The following is a 22,660-nucleotide window of genomic DNA, read 5'->3' on the forward strand; positions in this document are numbered from 1 at the left end:
GAGCTGGGAGGGTGCAGTGCCGTGCGAATGTGGGGATTGAGCCTAAAGGAGAGGTGCGAGTGGTATGCACCAGAGCTCCAGTGCTCCCCCACAGCCCGGTCCATCCGGTGCCTCCTCCACGCACCAGGCCTCCTGTAGGTCTCCCCAGCCTGGTGGGTCCTGTGGCAGCCCCACGCACCAGGCTGTCTCTCCGTCTCCTCACTCCAGGTTCTCCCGCCTGTCCGGCGCTTCCAGAGTCTCCCTCCTGTCAGGAGCTGCCAGAGCCGCCCGTCAGACAGGAGCCGCCGGAGCCGCCTGTCAGTCAGGAGCAGCCGGAGACGCCCGTCACTACGGAGCCGCCGGAGCCGCCCTTCACTCAGGTGCTGCCGGAGTTTCCCGTCTATTCGGGGCCCGCTGTAAGGATTCCCAGTCCGAGGTCGGCGGCGAGGGTCGTCACTCCAAAGGCTCCGTTTAAGTGGGCCAAGACTAAGGTGGAGTGGGTTCCACGTCCCACGCCAGAGCCGCCACTGCGGACAGATGCACACCCAGACCCTGCCTGTCCAGCGCCGCCAGAGCCTTCCTCCTGCCCAGCGCCGCCAGAGTCTCCCGTCTGTCCTGAGCCGCCAGCCAGCCAGGAGCCGCCAGCCAGCCAGGAGCCGCCAGAGCCATCAGTCAGCCAGGCGATGCCGGAATCGTCCTTCACTCCGGCGCTACCGGAGTCTCCCGCCTGTCCAGCGCTGCCGGAATCTCCTGTCCATTCAGGACCCATGGCTAGGGTCCCCAGTTGGAGGTCACGGGGGCGGTTGAGGAGGCGGACAAAAACTGTGGTGAAGTGTGGTCCACGTCCCGCGCCAGAGCCGCCACCGCGGACAGACACCCACCCAGACCCTCCCCTATAGGTTCAGGCTTTGCGGCCGGAGTCCGCACCTTTGGGGGGTTGGGGGGGGGGGGGGGGGTACTGTCACGTTCTGACCTTAGTTCCTTTGTTTTGTCTTTGTTTATATGGTCAGGGCGTGAGTTGGGGTGGGCAGTCTGTTTGTTTTTCTATGTTTGGTTTCTGTGTTCGGCCTAGTATGGTTCTCAATCAGAGGCAGGTGTCGTTAGTTGGCACTGATTGAGAATCATACTTAGGTAGCCTTTTTCCACCTGTGTTTTGTGGGTGTTTATTTTACATTTACATTTTACATTTAAGTCATTTTCTGTTCTGTGTTTTGTTGCACTGTTCAGGATTGTTCGTTTGTCGTGTATTGTTTTGCTTCAGTGTTCATTAAAACCATTTTAATTTGAACACTTAACACGCTGCACCTTGGTCCTCCTCTTTTTCTCCCGACGACGATCCTTACAATTTCTGAGATTATTCCTTTATAATACCCTGTTGATTTTGAGTGAGTATTAGAGAGCAACTGATTTTCACTAAATGCAGATGGCCAGGGAGCACAGATACGGTCAAAAAACAGTCTGACACTTTTCAAAATACACAGCCACAAAGAGACACAATGTCACAAACACATAGCATGCTAATCCCGAAACATTCTTATCAGCATGGAAACAAGAAGTGAAAAATTAGGCGTAGTTGAAGATAGTACTTTCTTTTTCCATTTCCAGTGAACATTTCAGAGCAATATTTGTCTGCAGCAAAAGGCCGAACCAATGCACAAACATGCACTTTGTCTTAGTACACCTACACATGTAGAAGTCGGTTTTTGAGCCTGCAGCAAACCACAACTCCCACTCCACACACTTTTACAAAAAAGATCATGCTTTTGCTAGTGATCTAACTCAGGAAGTTAGAAAAGTGACAGAACTGCACATTATGCTATCTGATATCTAGCTTTAATGCAATTAGCTAGCCCTCTCTCTGCAAATTGATGATCAAGTAACAGTCATATAAAGTGGAACAAATCCTATTCCCCCCCTCTCATCCATCTTTCTCTCCTATAAACCTGCATTCTCTCCTTCCATCCCTCTCATCCATCTTTCTCTCCTATAAACCTGCAATCTCTCCTTCCCCCCCTCTCATCCATCTTTCTCTCCTATAAACCTGCATTCTCTCCTTCCCTCCCTCTCATCCATCTTTCTCTCCTATAAACCTGCATTCTCTCCTTCCCTCCCTCTCATCCATCTTTCTCCCCTATAAACCTGCATTCTCTCCTTCCCTCCCTCTCATCCATCTTTCTCTCCTATAAACGTGCATTCTCTCCTTCCCTCCCCCTCATCCATCTTTCTCTCCTATAAACCTGCATTCTCTCCTTCCCTCCCTCTCATCCATCTTTCTCTCCTATAAACCTGCATTCTCTCCTTCCCTCCCTCTCATCCATCTTTATCTCCTATAAACCTGCATTCTCTCCTTCCCTCCCTCTCATCCATCTTTCTCTCCTATAAACCTGCATTCTCTCCTTCCCTCCCTCTCATCCATCTTTCTCTCCTATAAACCTGCATTCTCTCCTTCCCTCCCTCTCATCCATCTTTCTCTCCTATAAACCTGCATTCTCTCCTTCCCTCCCTCTCATCCATCTTTCTCTCCTATAAACCTGCATTCTCTCCTTCCCTCCCTCTCATCCATCTTTCTCTCCTATAAACCTGCATTCTCTCCTTCCCTCCCTCTCATCCATCTTTCTCTCCTATAAACCTGCATTCTCTCCTTCCCCCCTCTCATCCATCTTTCTCTCCTATAAACCTGCATTCTCTCCTTCCCTCCCTCTCATCCATCTTTCTCTCCTATAAACCTGCATTCTCTCCTTCCCTCCCTCTCATCCATCTTTCTCTCCTATAAACCTGCATTCTCTCCTTCCCTCCCTCTCATCCATCTTTCTCTCCTATAAACCTGTATTCTCTCCTTCCCTGTAATTGTGTTATGAATGTTTGAGTGGAGCAGTATGCCTTCCTGTCTGTGGCTACTAATGGCCCGTGGCGGCTGCACTGTGTGTGTGTGTGTGTGTGTGTGTGTATGTGTGTGTGTGTGTGTGTGTGTGTGTGTGTGTGTGTGTGTGTGTGTGTGTGCGTGCGTGTGCGTGTATGTGTTTGCACCATGCTGTTTGTGGGAGTTTAACACAATTAATGACGTCGCATTGAGCCAAACATCCATCTAGATGTTACACTGCGGATGGGATAGGTCTCTTGCAGACTTGGAGACATAGCACACAATCATTGTGCCGTACAGCATTCATAAAGCTGCTTTTGACCATGGGGCAAAATCAAATAATGCTGTTGTACAGAGTTATGTGAATATTGTTTTTGGATATACAGTGGAGTCTTTTTTCAGATGCCTTGATAAAGCTGAGAAAAAAGTCTGCATAAAATAAATACAAATATGGAGCTCAAATAAACATTTGAGCTCTATATTTGTATTTATTTTATTATATATATTATTTTATATATATATATATATATATATAATTATTATATATATAAAATAAATATATATTTGTATTTATTTTATTATATATTATGTTATATATAATTATTATATATATCTATATATATAATTATTATATATATAAAATAAATATATATTTCTATTTATTTTATTATATATATTATATTATATACATATAATTATTATATATATATATATCTACAAAAGGTAGGGGTCAAAATTATTGGATCCCCTGTTTTCAGTACTCCTGGATAACAACACTGAGCCTTTTATAAAATAAGGTGTTGATATTGGAGAACACATTGGGAGGGATCTTAGACCATTCCTCCATACAGAATCTTTGCAGATCCTTGATATCCTTCCTCTGAGTTTATGGACTGTCCTCTTCAATTCAAACAACAGGTTTTCAATGGGGATCAAGTCAGGAGACTGAGGTGGCAATTGAAAAATGTTGATTTTTTTGGGGGGGGTCAATTAAATAATTTCTTTGTGGATTTTGACGTGTGCTTGGGGTTATTGTCTTGCTGGAATATCCACTTGGGGCCAAGCTTCAGTTTCCTAGCAGAGGCAACCAGGTTTTTGGCTAAACATATCCTGGTACTTGGTAAAGTTTATGATGCTGTTGATCTTAACAAGAGAAGCAAAATAGCCCCATAACATCAAAGATCTAACACTATGTTTTACAGTAGGGATGAGGTATTTCTGAAAAATTTGAATTTTTATTTTGAAGGCCAAACCCACTGCTGGTGTGCGTGACCGACGACCACTATTTTCATGTCATCTGACAATAGCACCACCTGGAGTTTGTTAAATGGCATTGGCACTTGGATTGGACCGGTGCCATGGTCATAGAGGTCTTTGTCCGTGCACAGCAGCAGTGGGTTTGGCCTTTGAAAGAATATTGCACATGTGGGGGCTTCTGGCACAAGAACAGTCCCCACAAGAAAAAGGGTTAGGTTAAGGTGTAGAATTAGAGGTTAGGGAAAATATGATTTGCATGGCAATCAATTGTTTGGTCCCCACAGGTATAGTAAAACAAACATGTGTGTGTGAAGGATCTGTCTACCTACAAGCCCTTCTGACTACAAGGATGGAGGCCGCTGCACTTGTTTTAATATATCTGGAGCAACATTAGGTCATCATCAATCTTCAATGGCCCACCCATGGTTCGAGAAGAAAGAACACACAATGACACTATTTAGTGCCTATTTCACCCTTTCCTTTTATCTACTGGCTTCCTATCTCTCTAAAACGTGTGTATCACACAGGCCTTTGGACAGATTCGAACACATGTCGATATCAGTATACAGTGGGGAGAACAAGTATTTGATACGCTGCCGATTTTGCAGGTTTTCCGACTTGTAGAGGTCTGTAATTTTTATCATAGGTACACTACAACTGTGAGAGATGGAATCTAAAACAAAAATCCAGAAAAAAACATTGTATTTTTTGGAACAGAAATCTTTGTTTGCAATTAACTACGTTTCCTGTAGTTCTCGACCAGGTTTGTACACACTGCAGCAGGGATTTTGGCCCACTCCTCCATACAGACCTTCTCCAGATCCTTCAGGTTTCGTGGCTGTCGCTGGGCAATACGGACTTTCAGCTCCCTCCAAAGATGTTCTATTGGGTTCAGGTCTGGAAACTGGCTAGACAACTCCAGGACCTTGAGATGCTTCTTACAGAGCCACTCCTTAGTTGCCCTGGCTGTGTGTTTCGGGTCGTTGTCATGCTGGAAAGAGGTTATTGGCCAAGATCTCGCGATACATGGCCCCATCCATCCTCCCCTCAATACGGTGCAGTTGTCCTGTCCCCTTTGCAGAAAGGCATCCCCAAAGAATGATGTTTCCACCTCCATGCTTCACGGTTGGGATGGTGTTCTTGGGGTTGTACTCATCCTTCTTCTTCCTCCAAACGCGCGAGTGGAGTTTAGACCAAAAAGCTCTATTTTTGTATCATCAGACCACATGACCTTCTCCCATTCCTCCTCTGGATCATCTAGATGGTCATTGACAAACTTCAGATGGGCCTGGACATGTGCTGGTTTGAGCAGGGGGACCTTGCGTGCGCTGCAGGATTTTAATCCATGACGGCGTAGTTTGTTACTAATGGTTTTCTTTGAGACTGTGGTCCCAGCTCTCTTCAGGTCATTGACCAGGTCCTGCCGTGTAGTTCTGGGCTGATTCCTCACCTTCCTCATGATCATTGATGCGCCACGAGGTGAGATCTTGCATGGAGCCCCAGACCGAGGGTGATTGACCGTCATCTTGAACTTCTTCCATTTTCTAATAATTGTGCCAACAGTTGTTGCCTTCTCACCAAGCGGCTTGCCTATTGTCCTGTGGCCCATCCCAGCCTTGTGCAGGTCTACAGTTTTATCCCTGATGTCCTTACACAGCTCTCTGGTCTTGGCCATTGTGGAGAGGTTGGAGTCTGTTTGATTGAGTGTGTGGACAGGTGTCTTTTATACAGGTAATGAGTTCAAACAGGTGCAGTTAATACAGGTAATGAGTGGAGAACAGGAGGGCTTCTTAAAGAAAAACTAACAGGTCTGTGAGAGGCGGAAATCTTACTGGTTGGTAGGTGATCAAATACTTATGCCATGCAATGATTTTCTGGATGTTTGTTTTAGATTCCATCTCTCACAGTTGAAGTGTACCTATGATCAAAATTACAGACCTCTACATGCTTTGTAAGTAGGAAAACCTGCAAAATCAGCAGTGTATCAAATACTTGTTCTCCCCACTGTATGTGAGTGCCGAGGGCAGAGTCAATAACCACCAGACCACCATGGCCACGTCTCTGTTACATAGTATCCAGTGAGAACACAATCCACTTATCAAAATGAGATGAATCAACATTCTGTTAGGTCAATTTGGCCAATGCATTTAATTGATTGAATCTATAAATAGCCCGACTGCAATGGAAATATGTCTAATGGAAATGAATGGAGGCAATGGCATACGTAATACGGGGAGAAAATCCATCCACAGTCCCGGCTAATGCCCTCTAAACCTCTCCTCTGACTAAGAGCATAGAGATGTATAAACACAACATGATACTAGAACACACACCACTAGAACAAAAGTTGTGGCCTATGTTCCCAAAATATTTTCACTAAACGAAAACAATGAATAACCAAGGCATTTCTTTTGATCTGAGAATTACATACACAGAGTATACTAAACATTAGGAATACCTTCCTAATATTGATTTGCACCCCTTCTGTCAAGTTTGCTGGATGTCCTTCAGGTGGTGGACCATTCTTGATATATTCCTTCTTTATTTAACCTGTCTCCTCCCCTTCATCTACACTGATTGAAGTGGATTTAACAAGTGACATCAATAATGGATCATAGCTTCCACCTGGTCAGTCTATGTCATGGAAAGAGCAGGTGTTCATAATTTTTCGTATACTCAGTGTACATGCGCTTCACAATTACATGCTTGGCTGTGTAAATTCTCACTCCCTCAAAATGCAGCATAGAGCTATGGTTGCCAAGGCCTCTCCCATAACAGAACACACTGTCTACTTAACCACACATTGTGGTCTACTCCGGCCACTACTAGCAGAAAATGTATTTACCCCTCCCCCTTCCCCTGCCATCCAGCCCCCTGCCCAGGCCAGGAAAGGGAGAGGGGGAGATAAGCGAAGGGAAAAGCAGGGAGAATGAGATAACAGCCCATTGGAGTACCAGGGCGTCCATTAAAAGGAGAGTCAAGCTGGACCCCCCTAATAACATGCTGGTAAGAAGAAACACTAACGACATGTTAATCACTCTCCTGTTGAGTGTGTGTGTGTGTGTGTGTGTGTGTGTGTGTTATGAGATTGTTTGTGAGTATATATGATTGAGAGAGTGTGTGTGATATAAGTGTGTGTGTGAGAGTGTGTGTGATATGAGTGTGTGTGAGAGAATGCTAGAGAGTGTCTGTGATGTGGGAGTATGTGTGAGCATACAAGTAAGAGACCGCTTGGTCCAAGCTTAGGGCCCAATTCCGATTTATTAAATGACACCTTTCTTACACACGCATTTCCTACACACTTCTCAGTAGTTGGTATTCAGACTTACCTTATGAAGGTGTGTAACGGGCTTTGCAGGCGTGGTTCCTTTGTGTTCACTGAATAATACATTTAACCGCTGAAAACCTTCCCACTTGGTGGCCAACAGATTTTTCCATTCAATAGGGTTTTCAGTAAATGTATCTTAAAAGACATCCCTTCAAATACGGTGTACCTAGTAGTTTGAATTTTGTCATCAGACTCAATAGAATATATTGAGAGAACGGGTTCACAATATTAGGGATCAATGAAAGAAAGCCATCTATAATATATGCATATTTGTCTCTGTTTTTGCACCAATTGGTAGATTTAAAAATACTGTGTATTTTATAGTGTATTTTACAGGTTTGCCTAGCATTTACACACGGAAGAAAGAAAACTGTGGGTTGATTCAGTCAGAAAATTGCTACATTCAGATCTTTAACTCATGGTAATGTTGGAAGATTAGTTTACATTGAATTACAATAGGGAGCATATTTTACAATAGGAGGCTGTCCTCTATTGCCTGTACTAACTAACTGTGTGATGACACAGCCAAGTAGTGTCATTCATCAGGTTCAAACTGTTACGGCTCAGTCTGCGCTCCACTCCATAACCATTTAATGAACCTACATGTCTTTTCTCTGTATTACCAACTGTTACTAATGATCCTGAGCAACAACCACATGGCCATGACAGAATTCACAGAGAAAGCAAATGAAGGTAAACAAAACAATGCAATGAAATGGAATGATAACATAGGCTATACTAACTAAAGGGAACTAGCAATACATTGGCGGTTGAATATGGGTTGTTATTAGGCCTGGTGACGGTCGATACTGATAGTAGCTAATATTTAACATGATAGAAATAGTAAACAGAGAATGTCGGGGTGGCCTATAATTAAGACAATTGAGAGTGCCGATCCCTGCAAGTGAAAAGGCAATTTAACAATTTAAATTCGGCAGAATCGAACAACATTTCAAAAAACCTTACTGTGGGAAAGTTAATACAATTACATATGACTGGTTTATCATTTGCCTCCTGTGATTTATAAGGCAAATATATCTAAAACAAGTGTCACTTATATTTACAATTCCAAACAGATTACTAATTTCCCTAGCTGTTATCAATAGCTATTATCAAGTTGTAAATTACAGTGCAATGAGAATGGGGTTATTTCTATCGGAAAAAATAAAGTAGATGCCGACAGGTTCGCTGGACCTTATTCATAGTTTCCTCACGCGTAACGGTGCTGAAATTAGGAATTACTGTAAATCAATGTCAGAATACGGCGTATCTTGCTAGACACACCTCCGCCACACCTTCATTTATTCGATCGCCACCCAAAATGAATATCAGGTGAATAGCACGCTATTCCATTGCTTAAGTTCCATTGCTTAAGTTCAAGGTCAGAATACTCGGAGAAAAATGCATAAACATTTCCTAACGTTCCATTTACGCACGCTAAACTCGGGTCGGAATTGGGTCCTTGGTGAATAGGCAAGACATAGCTGAATAGTCGCAAAGAAAAGTGTAAGTGAGTAAGTGTAAAGCATAACTCTCATCAGCTCATGAAAGCTGAATAAGCTTTTTGTATTTCTCACCGTAAGCAAAGAAATAAACTCTTATGCATTCATGTTGGTACGTAGCCTACTTTCAACAGCAAAACAGTGCAGACACAAAATAAAGATGTCAATGCTCTAGATAGCACTATTCTAACTACTTCCTCCTTCCCCCCACCAAGCTAGTCCAAACTCACCTTACCGTACCATGGGGGGGCAGAAATCACACAGCCCACAGGAAGGTGGTGGAGTGGGGGTGAGGGAGGGCTGCTGTTAGCCTGCACTATAGTTTAGCCACAGGCCCTGTGGTCTGAAGAACAACAAATACATGTCATTTAGCCTGGTGACTGCAAAAACACACAGGCAGTTAGGCAGCCCTCAGTCACCACAAAGCCACATAACACCAGGGGCATGCAGGGTCAGACCTCGACATGGGCCCCCGGCCTTGATGTTATTAAGAGCTACTGCCTGGACTGGCATGGCTGCCACACTCACTGCTGTTACCAGCCTAACAACCTTCATTCACCTTCAAGGTTGCTTGATCGAATCCCTGAGCAGACAAGGTAAAAATCTGTCTCCTGCCTTAACCCACTGCTCCCCGGGCGCCAAAGACATGGATGTCGATTACGGCAGCCCCCGCACCTCTCTGATTCAGAGGGGTTGGGTTAAATGCAGAAGACACATTTCAGTTGAATGCATTCATTTGTATCCCCCTTTCCCTCTACCCTACATACACCCCCCCCTCTCTCTAACACACACACTCCTCTCTCCCTCGCTACTCAAGCCAACCTTTGCTAAAGAGAGTGAGCTAAAGGACGATGCTGGACCTTTTCCATGAGCTCGTCTGACTGATAAGCCTCTTAAAAGCTTCCGTTGCCAATGCAGAGGCACTCTCTATCCTGGCGCTACAGGAAATCACAGAGGCCTGCTGTTTACCAGAACTCCATGTTTCTCTTTTGTATCTCTCCAACTACAGAGCTCACTGTTCATAATTCAGTGAAATGTAATGTCATGAGACAGGGTTAGACCTGATGATTTCATACATGGGGTCAGTGGTGTAAGTCAATTCTTGTGAAAGGCTATTTACGTCCAGTTCTCGCTTTCTTTTCAACCGAGGTGGGAAACAAACATTTTCCATTTCGTAGAAACGTGGGAGAATAACAAACTACGCATATTTCAAGCTTGAACTCCCACATGCTGTGACTGTTCACCCAAAGGCAAGGCTCTTGCTCTCTCGCTAGCTTGCTTACTGGGAAGCGATCATTTCCCATTTCTTGAGGCTTGACTCACAAGACAATTTGCTCTGAATGATTAACTTACACCAGGGACAATGTTGTGGAGCATGGGCCGCTAACGCTAGGATAAAGAGCTAGGCTAAAGCGGTGGACTAAAGCACTAGCAGAGAACCATGCTAACACAGAACATTCACGAACCATTACCTAAAGGTTCTCCCTTGGTTATTTGACAAATAACTTAACCAGATTGTTATTGGAACCAACATTTGTTAGCTGGGAACATGGAGGCCCCTACCTGATAGAGAGAGTAAAATCTCCCGGGTTGCTCTTGCTCGGCCGGGCTAGGAAACTGCCATGGACCCCCCGGGTCAAGAGGAGCTGTTCTGCCTCGATTCCGGTGATGTTGGGGTGGAACCACCTGGAAGAACAGAGAGAGAGAGAATAGTTGAGCACAAACGCCAAATCCAGAGTCACTGCGCCAGAAACAGTGTTTCTCAATGTACCTGATTCAAATGATCAACCAGTTGAATCAGGTGTGTTACTGCTGGGCTAAAAAGAAACAGGGGCCCCTCCAGGAGCTCACTCATCAATCAATCAATCATTTCCCAGTAAAATATCCAGTTTGGTGACACTAGTCAGAAATACATAAACCATAAGAGTTAACCTTTTGGAGAGCAGAGCCCAAAACTACAAATGAGGTTTGAGTAGTTAGCTAAGTAACTTTGGTCAACAAATGTGGCTCACCTTTTAGCCTGCTCTGGGCCAAGTTAACTCCATTTATCTTGAATGAAGTATCTGAGATGTAGGTTAAGGACCAATAAAATCAGATTTGCTTCCTCTTGCAAAGATTGTCATCCCCTTGTTAATTCAGTCATTTGAGGAAGATGACTGATTCAATATTTTATTAATCAAATGTTTTTTGTGTACATTTGTTTAAAAAAGTATTACACAATTAGTGATTTGTTTTGTTTTACAAATTGTACATTTTTCACGCAATTCTATTTTGAAATTTGCAAAATGCAAACTGACAGCCAACTGACAACCAACCACAGACATTTAATCCATAGATGGCAGTTCCCATTCAAGTTAAAAGAGCATTATGTAGATGTTTTTGTAAGGGTCCAGCCCAGCACTGGTTGCAGATACGGGTGGCAAACGTTTAGCCAAGCGACAAAATGATGAGGCTTAGGGAAAAACCAGAGTAAATATCGGTAACAATTTGAATCGCTGGAGATAAGTTATGGCCCTAAAAGGGCTGAAGTCTGATGGAGAGATGGCCTGTTTTCTGCTTGACAGATAACGTTACCAAGATGTTGCATCAGCTACAGGAGCTAGCTAGTGTTAGCTATGAATGGAGAATCTGGGTTAGCTTTATGCTATCTAAATTATATGGCTGTCTTGATAAATTACTAAGGTGTACATGGTATTTATGATCTAAGACCTGTCAGGATATTGACATAAACATGTGTATTTGATAGTCATGATCATTTAGAACCTATTTACATTTACATAGCTGAATTTTTGTTGTTGTGTGTTGATGGCTAGCTAACATTTATTGTGCATTTCTCTAATGGCGCTTGGCTGTAACGAAAGTAGCTGTAATGGTGCTCGGCAGTATAGTTGCCTCGTCTTTTTGAGACTTCCAAGTGACTATCGCTATTACAGAACATTACTGAAACAATGCTAGCTAGCTAGTTAACATTATGTAGCTTGGTAGAGAGTTGACAAGTAAGCTCACTAGCTAGATATGTGATATAATAATGGGACATGAGTGAAATAAAAATGTAATTTCTCATGTTCTAGTTATGAAAAGGCCCCACCACAATCCACTCCAAGGGAAGTGTTACCTCTGCCTGCTTTATCAAGCATTGGAGTGGCATCCAGCACCGCACTGTCAGATAGCAAAGAACACATGCTTCATTTCAGTAGGAGAATAGCTAGATACCTTTTTCCTATTCCCTTCAATGATGGGTAGTGTGAACTTTGTGTGCATCATTTATGGTTGGTTTCTGTGTACCTCTCTTTGAGCCTGCCTTCTTTAAATAGCCTATGTGTAGGTTTATCTCTCTGCTACTGTCATGTCTCACTCTCTAGTAGTCAAAATGTTTGCCAGTAATGAAGATACTATATTCTTAGAGTATAACCAACTGTCTTTTCTAAAGGGGGGATGAGTTTCTGAAGTAACCTGGAGTTGTTGAACTAGATGGGAGCACCATAGAGGCAACAAAAGGCGAAAACAGGCAACAAGGTTTTTTCCGTTAACTATTCCAAGACATTATCACCCTATATGTGTATTGCCAAAATTGTACAGATCTTATTCAGTGAATTTATTTTTTTGTAATGTTCTATCACTTCTATTTATCCTGATGAATATTAGCATCTCCGAAGAGACCCTAGAAGTAAATGAAGAGGTCAATGACCTAATGTAAGACTGTTCTTAATATTTGTGATATGCTAGTGTATTTACTTTTGTTGTTTGTATTTATAATTTACCATTACAAAGTACATTTGGAAAGTATTGACTTTTTCCACATTTTGTTTACGGTACAGCCTTAATCTAAAATGGATTAAATTGTTGTTTTTTCTCATCAATCAACACAATACCACGTAATGGAATAGCAGAAATACGTTTAGAATTTTGTTGCAAATGTATGAAAGACAAAAGGATTCAGACCCTTTACTTTGTACATGTACTTTGTTGAAGCACCTTTGGCACTGATCACAGCCTTGAATATTCTTGGCTATGACACTACAAGTTTGCCAAACCTGTACAGTCGTGGCCAAAAGTTTTGAGAATGACACAAATATTAATTTTCACAAAGTCTGCTGCCTCAGTTTGTATGATGGCAATTTGCATATACTCCAGAATGTTATGAAGTGTGATCAGATGAATTGCAATTAATTGCAAAGTCCCTCTTTGCCATGCAAATGAATTGAATCCTAAAACATTTCCACTGCATTTCAGCCCTGCCACAAAAGGACCAGCTGACATCATGTCAGTGATTCTCAGTGATTATCTCGTTAACACAGGTGTGAGTGTTGACGAGGACAAGACTGGAGATCACTCTCTCATGCTGATTGAGTTCGAATAACAGACTGGAAGTTTCAAAAGGAGGGTGGTGCTTGAAATAATTGTTCTTCCTCTGTCAACCATGATTACCTGCAAGGAAACAGGTGCCGTCATCATTGCTTTGCACAAAAAGGGCTTCACAGGCAAGGATATTGCTGCCAGTAAGATTGCACTTAAATCAACCATTTCTCAGATGATCAAGAACTTCAAGGAGAGCAGTTCAATTGTTGTGAAGAAGGCTTCAAGGCGCCCAAGAAAGTCCAGCAAGCGCAGGACCGTTTCCTAAAGTTGATTCAGCTGCGGGATCTGGGCACCACCAGTACAGAGCTTGCTCAGGAATGGCAGCAGGCAGGTGTGAGTGTATCTGCACGCCTAGTGAGGCAAAGACTTTTGGAGGATGGCCTGGAGTCTAGAAGGGCAGCAAAGAAGCCACTTCTCTCCAGGAAAAACATCAGGGACAGACTGATATTCTGCAAAAGGTACAGGGATTGGACTGCTGAGGACTGGGGTAAAGTCATTTTCTCTGATGAATCCCCTTTTCCGATTGTTTGGGGCATCCGTAAAAAAGCTTGTCCGGAGAAGACAAGATGAGTGCTACCTTCAGTCCTGTGTCATGCCAACAGTAAAGCATCCTGAGACCATTCATGTGTGAGGTTGCTTCTCAGCCAAGGGAGTGGGCTCACTCACAATTTTGCCTAAGAACACAGCCATGAATAAAGAATGGTACCAACACATCCTCTGAGAGCAACTTCTCCCAACCATCCAGGAACAGTTTGGTGACGAACAATGCCTTTTCCATGATGGAGCACCTTGCCATAAGGCAAAAGTGATAACTAAGTGGCTCGGGGAACAACACATCAATATTTTGGGTCCATGGCCAGGAAACTCCCCAGACCTTAATCCCATTGAGAATTTATGGTCAATCCTCAAGAAGCGGGTGGACAAACAAAAACCCACAAATTCTGACAAACCCCAAGCATTAATCATGCAAGAATGGGCTGCCATCAGTCAGGATGTGGCCCAGAAGTTAATTGACAGCATGCCAGGGCAGATTGCAGAGGTCTTGAAAAAGAAGGGACAGCACTGCAAATATTGACTATTTTCATCAACTTCATGTAATTGTCAATTTAAGCCATTGACACTTATGAAATGCCTGTCATTATAATTCAGTATTCCATAGTAACATCTCACAAAAATATCTAAAGACACTGAAGCAGGAAACTTTGGCCACGACTGTATTTGGGAAGATCCTCCCATTCTTCTCTGCAGATCCTCTCAAGCTCTGTCAGGTGGGGAGTGAGTGTCGCTGCACAGCGATTTTCAGGTCTCTCCACAGATGTTGGATCGGGTTTACGTCCGTCCTTTGGCAGGGCCACTCAAGGACATTCAGAGACTTGTCCCGAAGCCACTCCTGCATTGTCTTGTCTGTGTGCTTAGGGTCGTTGTCCTGTTGGAAGGTGAACCTTCGCCCCAGTCTGAGGTCCTGACCAGGTCTTCATCAAGGATCTCTCTACTTTGCTCCATTCATCGAGACGAGTCTCCCTGCCGCTGAAAAACATCCCCACTGCATGATGCTGCCACCACCATGCTTCACTGTAGGGATGGTGCCAGGTTCTCTCTAGACGTGACGCTTGGCATTAAGGCCAAAGAGGTCAATCTTAGTTTCATCAGACCAGAGAATGTTGTTTCATCGTCTGAGAGTCTTTTAGGTGCCTTTTAGCAAACTCCAAGCGGGCTGTCATGTGCCTTTTACTGAGGAGTGGCTTCCATCTGGCCACTCTACCATAAAGGCCTGATTGGTGGAGTGCTGCAGAGATGGTTGTCGATCTGGAAGGTTCTCCCATTACCACAGAGGAACTCTAGAGCTCTATCAGAGTGACCATCGGGTTCTTGGTCACTTCCCTGCTCAGTTTGACCATACGGCCAGCTCCAGGAAGAGACAATATACCACGGCTAAGGGCTGTTCTTATGGATACAGCCCTTAGCCCTGGTAATTTGTCCATTTACCACAACCCCCTGAGGTGCCATATTGTTATTGTAAACAGGTTACCAACGTTATTAGAGCAGTACAGATGTAGCATGAGATGCACATGTTTTGTCATACCCGTGGTATTCAGTTGAAGTCGGAAGTTTACATACACTTAGGTTGGAGTCATTAAAACTTGTTTTTTAACCACTCCACAAATATCTTGTTAACAAACTATAGTTTTGGCAAGTCGGTTCGGACATCCACTTCGTGCATGACGCAAGTTATTTTTACAACAATTGTTTACAGACAGATTATTTCACTTATCATTCACTGTATCACAATTCCAGTGGGTCAGAAATGTATATTTACTAAATTGACTGTGCCTTTATACAGCTTAGATATAATGGATTTAGAAGCTTCTGGTAGTGTCACGAATCCCGTTTCCTGAGTCTGTTTTTTGCCTGTGTTCTGTCCTGGAGTGTTTTTTTCCGGCGTCCTGGAATGCACCCTGTCTGGTTGCCGGGCAATGTAGCCAGTTGGGAGTTCTGATGACCCGCACCTGTATCCCATCAGCTATCTGCACACCTGGTCCTGATCATCATCTCTCCTCTTCATAAGCCCGGACCTGACATCCATTCCCTGCCGGATCGTTAGCCATGAACAGTATGTTGTGCCATAGTATCAGCCTCAAGTCGGATAGAATTTGTTTTGTTGGTTTTTACGTATTGCTTGCCTTAAACTTACCTCCGTTTGTTCTGTCTTCAGTTACTCACCCGGATCATTTACCCCATTCCCACCTGGTCGTCGGAGGACTCCGCTACCCCATTGGATCCACCTATTTACTCCCATCAACTCACCACCGCTGCCCGCTACGCCACCTGGATATATCTACCCATTCACTTGTAAAGAAATTACTCACCTTCTTTACTCTCCTTGTCCTGGTCTGCTTCTGGGTTCGATTTTGAAAGAACGTGACAGATAGGCTAATTGACATAATTTGAGTCAATTGCAGGTGTACCTGTGGATGTATTTCAAGGCCTACCTTCAAACTCAGTGCCTCTTTCCCTGAGGAAGGCACAGTGATGCCGAAACATTGGTAAATACGCATTAAATTGCTGGGAGATTGTACAAGGAGTGTGCGACTTTCTTGATTTTGATTTATAGTTTATTGCCGTTAGTCAGCACCTCTACACAAACTATTATTCTGGGTGTGCGCCAGCTCATGTTTTTTAATGTATTTCAAGGCCTTACCATCCAACTCAGTGCCTCTTTGCTTGACATCATGGGAAAAATTGTAGACCTCCACAAGTCTGGTTAATACTTGGGAGCAATTTCCAAATGCCTGAAGGTACCATGCTCATCTGTACAAACAATAGTACTCAAGTATAAACACCATGAGACCACACAGCCATCATACCGCTCAGGAAGGAGACGAGTTCTGTCTCCTAGAGATGAAAGTACTTTGGTGTGAAAAGTGCAAATCAATCCCAAAACAACAGCAAAGGACCTTGTGAAGATGGTACAAACAGGTACAAAAGTATCTATATCCACAGTAAAACGAGTCCTATATCGACATAACCTGAAAGGCCGCTCAGCAAAGACGATGCCAATGCTCCAAAACCACCATAAAAAAGCCAGACTACGGTTTGCAATTGCACATGGGGACAAAGATCATACTTTTCTGAGAAATGTCCTCTGATGAAACTGTTTGGCCATAATGACCATTGTTATGTTAGGAGGAAAAAGAGGGAGAGGCTTGCAAGCCTGAAGAACACCATCCCAATTGTGAAGCACGGGGTGGCAGCATCATGTTGTGGGGGTGCTTTTCAGCAGGAGGGACTGGTGCACTTCACAAAACAGATGGTATCATGAGGGAGGACAATTATGTGGATCTATTGAAGCAACATCTCAAGACATCACTCAGGAAGTTAAAGCTTGGTCACAAATGGGTCTTCCAAATGCCCAATGACCCCAAGCATACTTCCAAAGTTGTGGCAAAATGGCTTAAGGACAACAAAGTCAAGGTATTGGTAGTGGCCATCACAAAGCCCTCAATGCCATAGAAAATGTGTGGGCAGAACTGAAAAAGCGTGTGCGAGCAAGGAGGCCTGCAAAACTGACTCAGTTACCTACACCAGCTCTGTCAGGAGGAATGGGCCAACATTAACCCAACTTATTGTGGGAAGCTTGTGGAAGGCTACCCGAAATGTTTGATCCAGGTTAAACAATTTAAAGGCAATGGTACCAAATACTAATTGAGTGTATGCAAACTTCTGATCCACTGGGAATGTGATGAAAGAAATAAAAGCTGAAAATTCTCTCTACTATTATTCTGACATTTCACATTCTTAAAATAAAGTGGTGATCCTAACTGACCTAAGACAGGGATTTTTACTAGGATTAAATGTCAGGAATTGTGTGATTTTCTGGATTTTTGTTTTAGATTCCGTCTCTCACAGTTGAAGTGTACCTATGATAAAAATGACAGACCTCTACATGCTTTGTAAGTAGGAAAACCTGCAAAATCGGCAGTGTATCAAATACTTGTTCTCCCCACTGTACACCTGTTCTGAGAGGCCCCATAGTCTGCAACACCACAAAGCAAGGGGCACCACCAAGCAAGCGGCACCATGAAGACCAACGAGCACTCCAAACAGGTCAGGGACAAAGTTGTGGAGAAGTACAGATCAGGGTTGGGTTATAAAAAAAATATCAGAAACATTGAACATCCCACGGTGCACCATTAAATCCATTATTAAAAATGGAAAGAATATGGCACAACAACAAACCTGCCAAGAGAGTGCCGCCCACCAAAACTCACAGACCAGGCAAGGAGGGCATTAACCAGAGAGGCAACAAAGAGACCAAAGATAACCCTGAAAGAGCTACAAAGCTCCACAGCAGAGATTGGAGTATCTGTTCATAGGACCACTAAGCCGTACACTCCACAGAGCTGGGCTATATGGAAGAGTTGCCAGAAAAAAGCCATTGCTTTAAGAAAAAAATAAGCAAACACATTTGGTGTTCCCCAAAAGGCATGTGAGAGACTCACCAAACATATAGAAGAAGGTACTCTGTCAAATGAGACACAAATGTAGATTTTTGGCCATTAAGGGAAATGCTATGTCTGGCGCAAACCCAACACCCCCCATCACCCTGAGAACACCATCCCCACAGTGAAGCATGGTGGTGGCAGCATCATGCTGTGGGGACGTTTTCATCGGCAGGGACTGGGAAACTGGTCAGAATTGAAGGAATGGTGGATGGCGCTAAATACACGGATATTCTTGAGGGAAACCTGTTTCAGTCTTCCAGAGATTTGAGACTGGGACGGAGGTTCACCTTCCAGCAGGACAATGACCATAAGCATACTGCTAAAGCAACACTCAAGTGGTTTAAGGGGAAACATTTACATGTCTTGGAATGGCCTAGTCTAAGCCCAGACCTCAATTCAATTGAGAATCTGTGGTATGACTTAAAAATGGCTGTACACCAGCGTAACCCATCCAACTTGAAGGAGCTGGAGTAGTTTTACCTTGAAGATTGGGCAAAAATCCCAGTGGCTAGATGTGCCAAGCTTATAGAGACATACCCTAAGAGAAAAGGTGGCTCTACAAAGTATTGGCTTCGGGGGGTGAATAGTTTATGCACGCTCAAGTTCAGTTTTTTTTGTCTTAATTCTTGTTTGATTCACAATGAAAATATTTTGCATCTTCAAAGTGTTAGGTATGTTGTGTACATCAAATGATACAACCCCCCCAAAATCTATTTTAATTCCAGGTTGTAAGGCTACAAAATAGGAAAAATGCAAAGGGGGTGATACTTTCGCAAGCCACTGCCTAATCAAAATTTCCCAGAAAGCATGTAGTCCTTGGCTCAGACAGTTTAGTAGTGTGGGCTCAATAGCATCTCATTAGTTTGCAAGATCTTGAGAATCAGCTGTACATGTGATAGAAGAGTGCACTGTACATGTGATGGAAGTTTAACCAAAATATGCCACAATACCTAGAATTGCCACTGTTATAAGCTAACCTTTTCTTGATGAATTTAAGCAAAATTCTTAATATGGTATTTTCTGTAAAATTCTAGAACCAATTTACCTGCATAGACCTGGCACAAGTCATTGGTGGGGTGATATTTTAACCGTACAATTATGTTAATGGAAACCAATTTTCAATATAGACAAGTGTCTAAAATGTGTAAAATAGTGCATTTTTAAACTTTATATCCAAAAAAAGCTAATATGCAAACAAACTCATGTAAAAATATGATTTATTCAAGAACACTTTCAGATGTATAAATAAAATCTGACATTTTCCCATTTAAACTTTGTTGTGTCGGGAGAAAGTGCAGTGATGACACTTTTGGGAGAGAAATAAACAACCTTTAGAATCTTTGATATGACATGGTGTGCCCAGTAAGAAGGTTCTTGATGTCTTGAAGATGCACCTGGCAGGTGTTTGTGTTGAAAATGCAAACTGAGGGAGAGCTTGTGTTCTGTTCACAGCAAGTGACATGATGCCATATTAATGTCATGCCAATAAGTGTCTGGCAACGGATACTCTTTGGGCATAACGTTAGTATGTCATCATGCCAAACACTTTGAGAATCCTAGCTCCCAGGGTGGAACCCAGTGTACTGTGAATGGGGATCAGGGAAAGTAGTGTCCCTGATTCTCCAAACACAGAGACTGGGGATGACAACTCGGTTCCCTGCACCAAGGGAACAAAGCTGCCACATCACAAACTGTGTAGACAGCATGCCGGTACTCCCGGGTGTCATCTCCAGCCTCTGCTGCATCAGCCACTGCCAACACTATGCCGTCTGTGCAAACGTAAATATCCGTTGTCTAGGCAGTAATGGGCGAAATGTGGCAGCTGGATTACACAGAGGTCTGGTCCCAGACCACAACACTTCCTCTCTCTCTCTGTCTGTAGGCATCTCCCAGAGGTTGTTTGAGTTGTTTGTTTGAAAATAGCCTAACTGGTGTTGTAATAAGCCAAGCTTCCACGATGTGAGAGAAAAATAGGGATATCTCCCTTAAGACTGGCAGCCATGGCTAGTGTACACATGAGTTTAACAGTCAAATTGCCAGGGTTAGAGGTTCCAAAACTCTATGGATTGTATGCCTATGGCCACAACGCAATAAGCTGTTCCACAGATAGGAGAAGGAGCGATTGTCACACCTTGACCATAGTTTGCTTTGTATGTTTCTATGTTTTGTTTGTTCAGGGTGTGATCTGAGTGGGCCTTCTATGTTGGATGTCTAGTTTGTCTGTTTCTGTGTTTGGGCCTGATATGGTTCTCAATCAGAGGCCGGTATTAGTCATTGTCTCTGATTGGGAACCATATTTAGGTAGCCTGTTTTGTGTTGGGTTTTGTGGGTGGTTGTTTCCTGTCTTTGTGTTTGTTGCACCAGATAGAGCTGTTTCGGTTGTGCCACGTTTATTGTTTTGTAATATGTTCATGTTGAGTTTTCCTATTATAAAAAAACCATGAACTATAACAACGCTGCATTTTGGTCCGCCTCTCCTTCCCAGGAGGAAAGCCGTTACAGCGATAGCAGTGGGGAAAAAGGTGCTTGTGCATTGGTAAGCACACCAAAGACTGCATAAATGATAAGTCATGAAATAAAGATAGCACTTCTAAAAGTCTATTTCAATTTGCAAGAAACCTTTTTTTTTCATTTTGATTTCAGCACAAATTAAAATGTGTCACTGACTCGCCCATGGATTGATGTTTCAGCATTGTCTCAATGAAGAGTCTGGCATTCGACTAGCCATGCGCGACATGAATGCACAGTTACAAGCCTACTAGAGTTGGGGGCAGGCGGATGAGCAATATCCACCATCATAGTACAGTTGAAGCCTGATCTGCAAGGTGAAGCTGACCTAGCTTTATAAAAGCCTCATTTGATCTAGTTTACTTCGTAGTATACCACTCAGAACACCAACATTTACAGAACTTAAGATAACTGGCAAATGCTTACTTCCTGTGTTATATAACCAAACAGAGAGTAAAACAATTTACTCCACCCATCTCAGATTTGGATAACCATATTGTTCACCATCAACAATTACACATTTGGATGCTACATTGTCCAACAAGAAAATGTACAGAAATACACCACAAGCGTAATTGCAAATGATGACTCTGGTCTGTGCCCTTCTATCACTATCTCCCTCTCTCCATATATCCTAACTATTCTTTCATAAAAATTATTTTATGAAAGGGGATTGTGACTCCTCGTGGTATCAAAAGATCAAAAGATCGATAGAGGTCTGAGAACTTCCAACAAAAACAAGTTTTGTGGTTATGTATAAAAAGCCAACTTGGAATTATTTTTCTCCTCACCATAACGTATATATTTTTCATAATTATGAGGTTAATATGCTAAATTACTCTGGGTCTAATCTATGACCTATTCGATTCGCAGGGCCCCTTTCCACAAGTGGTTGCTATAGCAAATGGAATTGACTATTGTGGCTTTTTCAAGGCTAGTTAAAGTGTGAACCCATTTGTATTAAGCATAATGAATTGGGTCTACATGAAAAAACAAAAACAACTTCTAACGTTGATAAAGCCTATTGTGATGATGTTGTCTTGAATCAAAAAACAGAGATTGTGGTCAGTTTTGTTGAGGCTCAAGGGTGGATTGAGAATTTCCACAAAACACTGTGTTGAATATGTCGATACACTCTTGGAGGAATACAGTGCAATGTTCTGGTATCAGACTTAAAGACACAATTTGTAGCTTCTTTGTCCACGAGACAGAATGCACAAATGGTTGCTGCTTGAACAAACCATAGAGATAGATAGAGGACTCATTTTTATATCTGTGCCATTATAGTGTCTGTGACAGAATGGGAAGCGCCATTGAGGCTACAACCCGTAGGATTCCCGTAGGAATCCAAACATTTAATACAGCGGAAACCCTCAATGGCGCTGCCCATGCTAAAAAGTCATTTTGGCCACTAGAGGCCTCTATCATTCTCTATGGAACAAACACACACACACAAAAAGTGTCAATGTAATCCAATCAGTGAGCCATATACTCACGAAGGCCCAGGTTCTGCCAGGTCAATACATGACTCAAAACAAACTAAAGTTGAGCTGTCAAAATATCAGTAGCCTATGAATATTAAAAAGACAACTGCTGGTATTGCAACACTGTCAGTAGCCTGTTATGCCTTAGAACAGCAGAAGCAGAACTTCAAAACCTAGTTCGCTACTTATGTTAAAGAATACCACACTTTAATACAAACGTTTGCAATCTCGATCTGTTGCTTCAGCATCCAAACTATTTAGCTAGGAAAAGCCTGATTATCTAAGAAGCTGCATCCTGATTCTCCACACTTCCCCCAAAGTATGCACTTGCACCCCGTCATGGATTTACAGTGATATGTACTGGTGGTGTAAACTACACC

General features: G+C 43.0%; 1 protein-coding gene across 4 annotated transcripts in view; it reads right to left on the bottom strand.

The window, feature by feature from the left end:
- LOC115102581 (tyrosine-protein phosphatase non-receptor type 11-like) overlaps positions 1-22,660 on the bottom strand; it is a 92,532-nt gene that overhangs the window by 44,660 nt on the left and 25,212 nt on the right. For all 4 annotated transcript variants that reach the window (XM_029622680.2, XM_029622678.2, XM_029622682.2 and 1 more), the window contains exon 2: positions 10,490-10,612. In XM_029622680.2, coding sequence (XP_029478540.1) covers positions 10,490-10,612 — 123 coding nt within the window. The remainder of the gene's footprint in view (positions 1-10,489; positions 10,613-22,660) is intronic.

Source organism: Oncorhynchus nerka, linkage group LG20, assembly GCF_034236695.1.
Source record: "Oncorhynchus nerka isolate Pitt River linkage group LG20, Oner_Uvic_2.0, whole genome shotgun sequence".
In the NCBI taxonomy this organism is placed as follows: Eukaryota; Metazoa; Chordata; class Actinopteri; order Salmoniformes; family Salmonidae; genus Oncorhynchus; species Oncorhynchus nerka.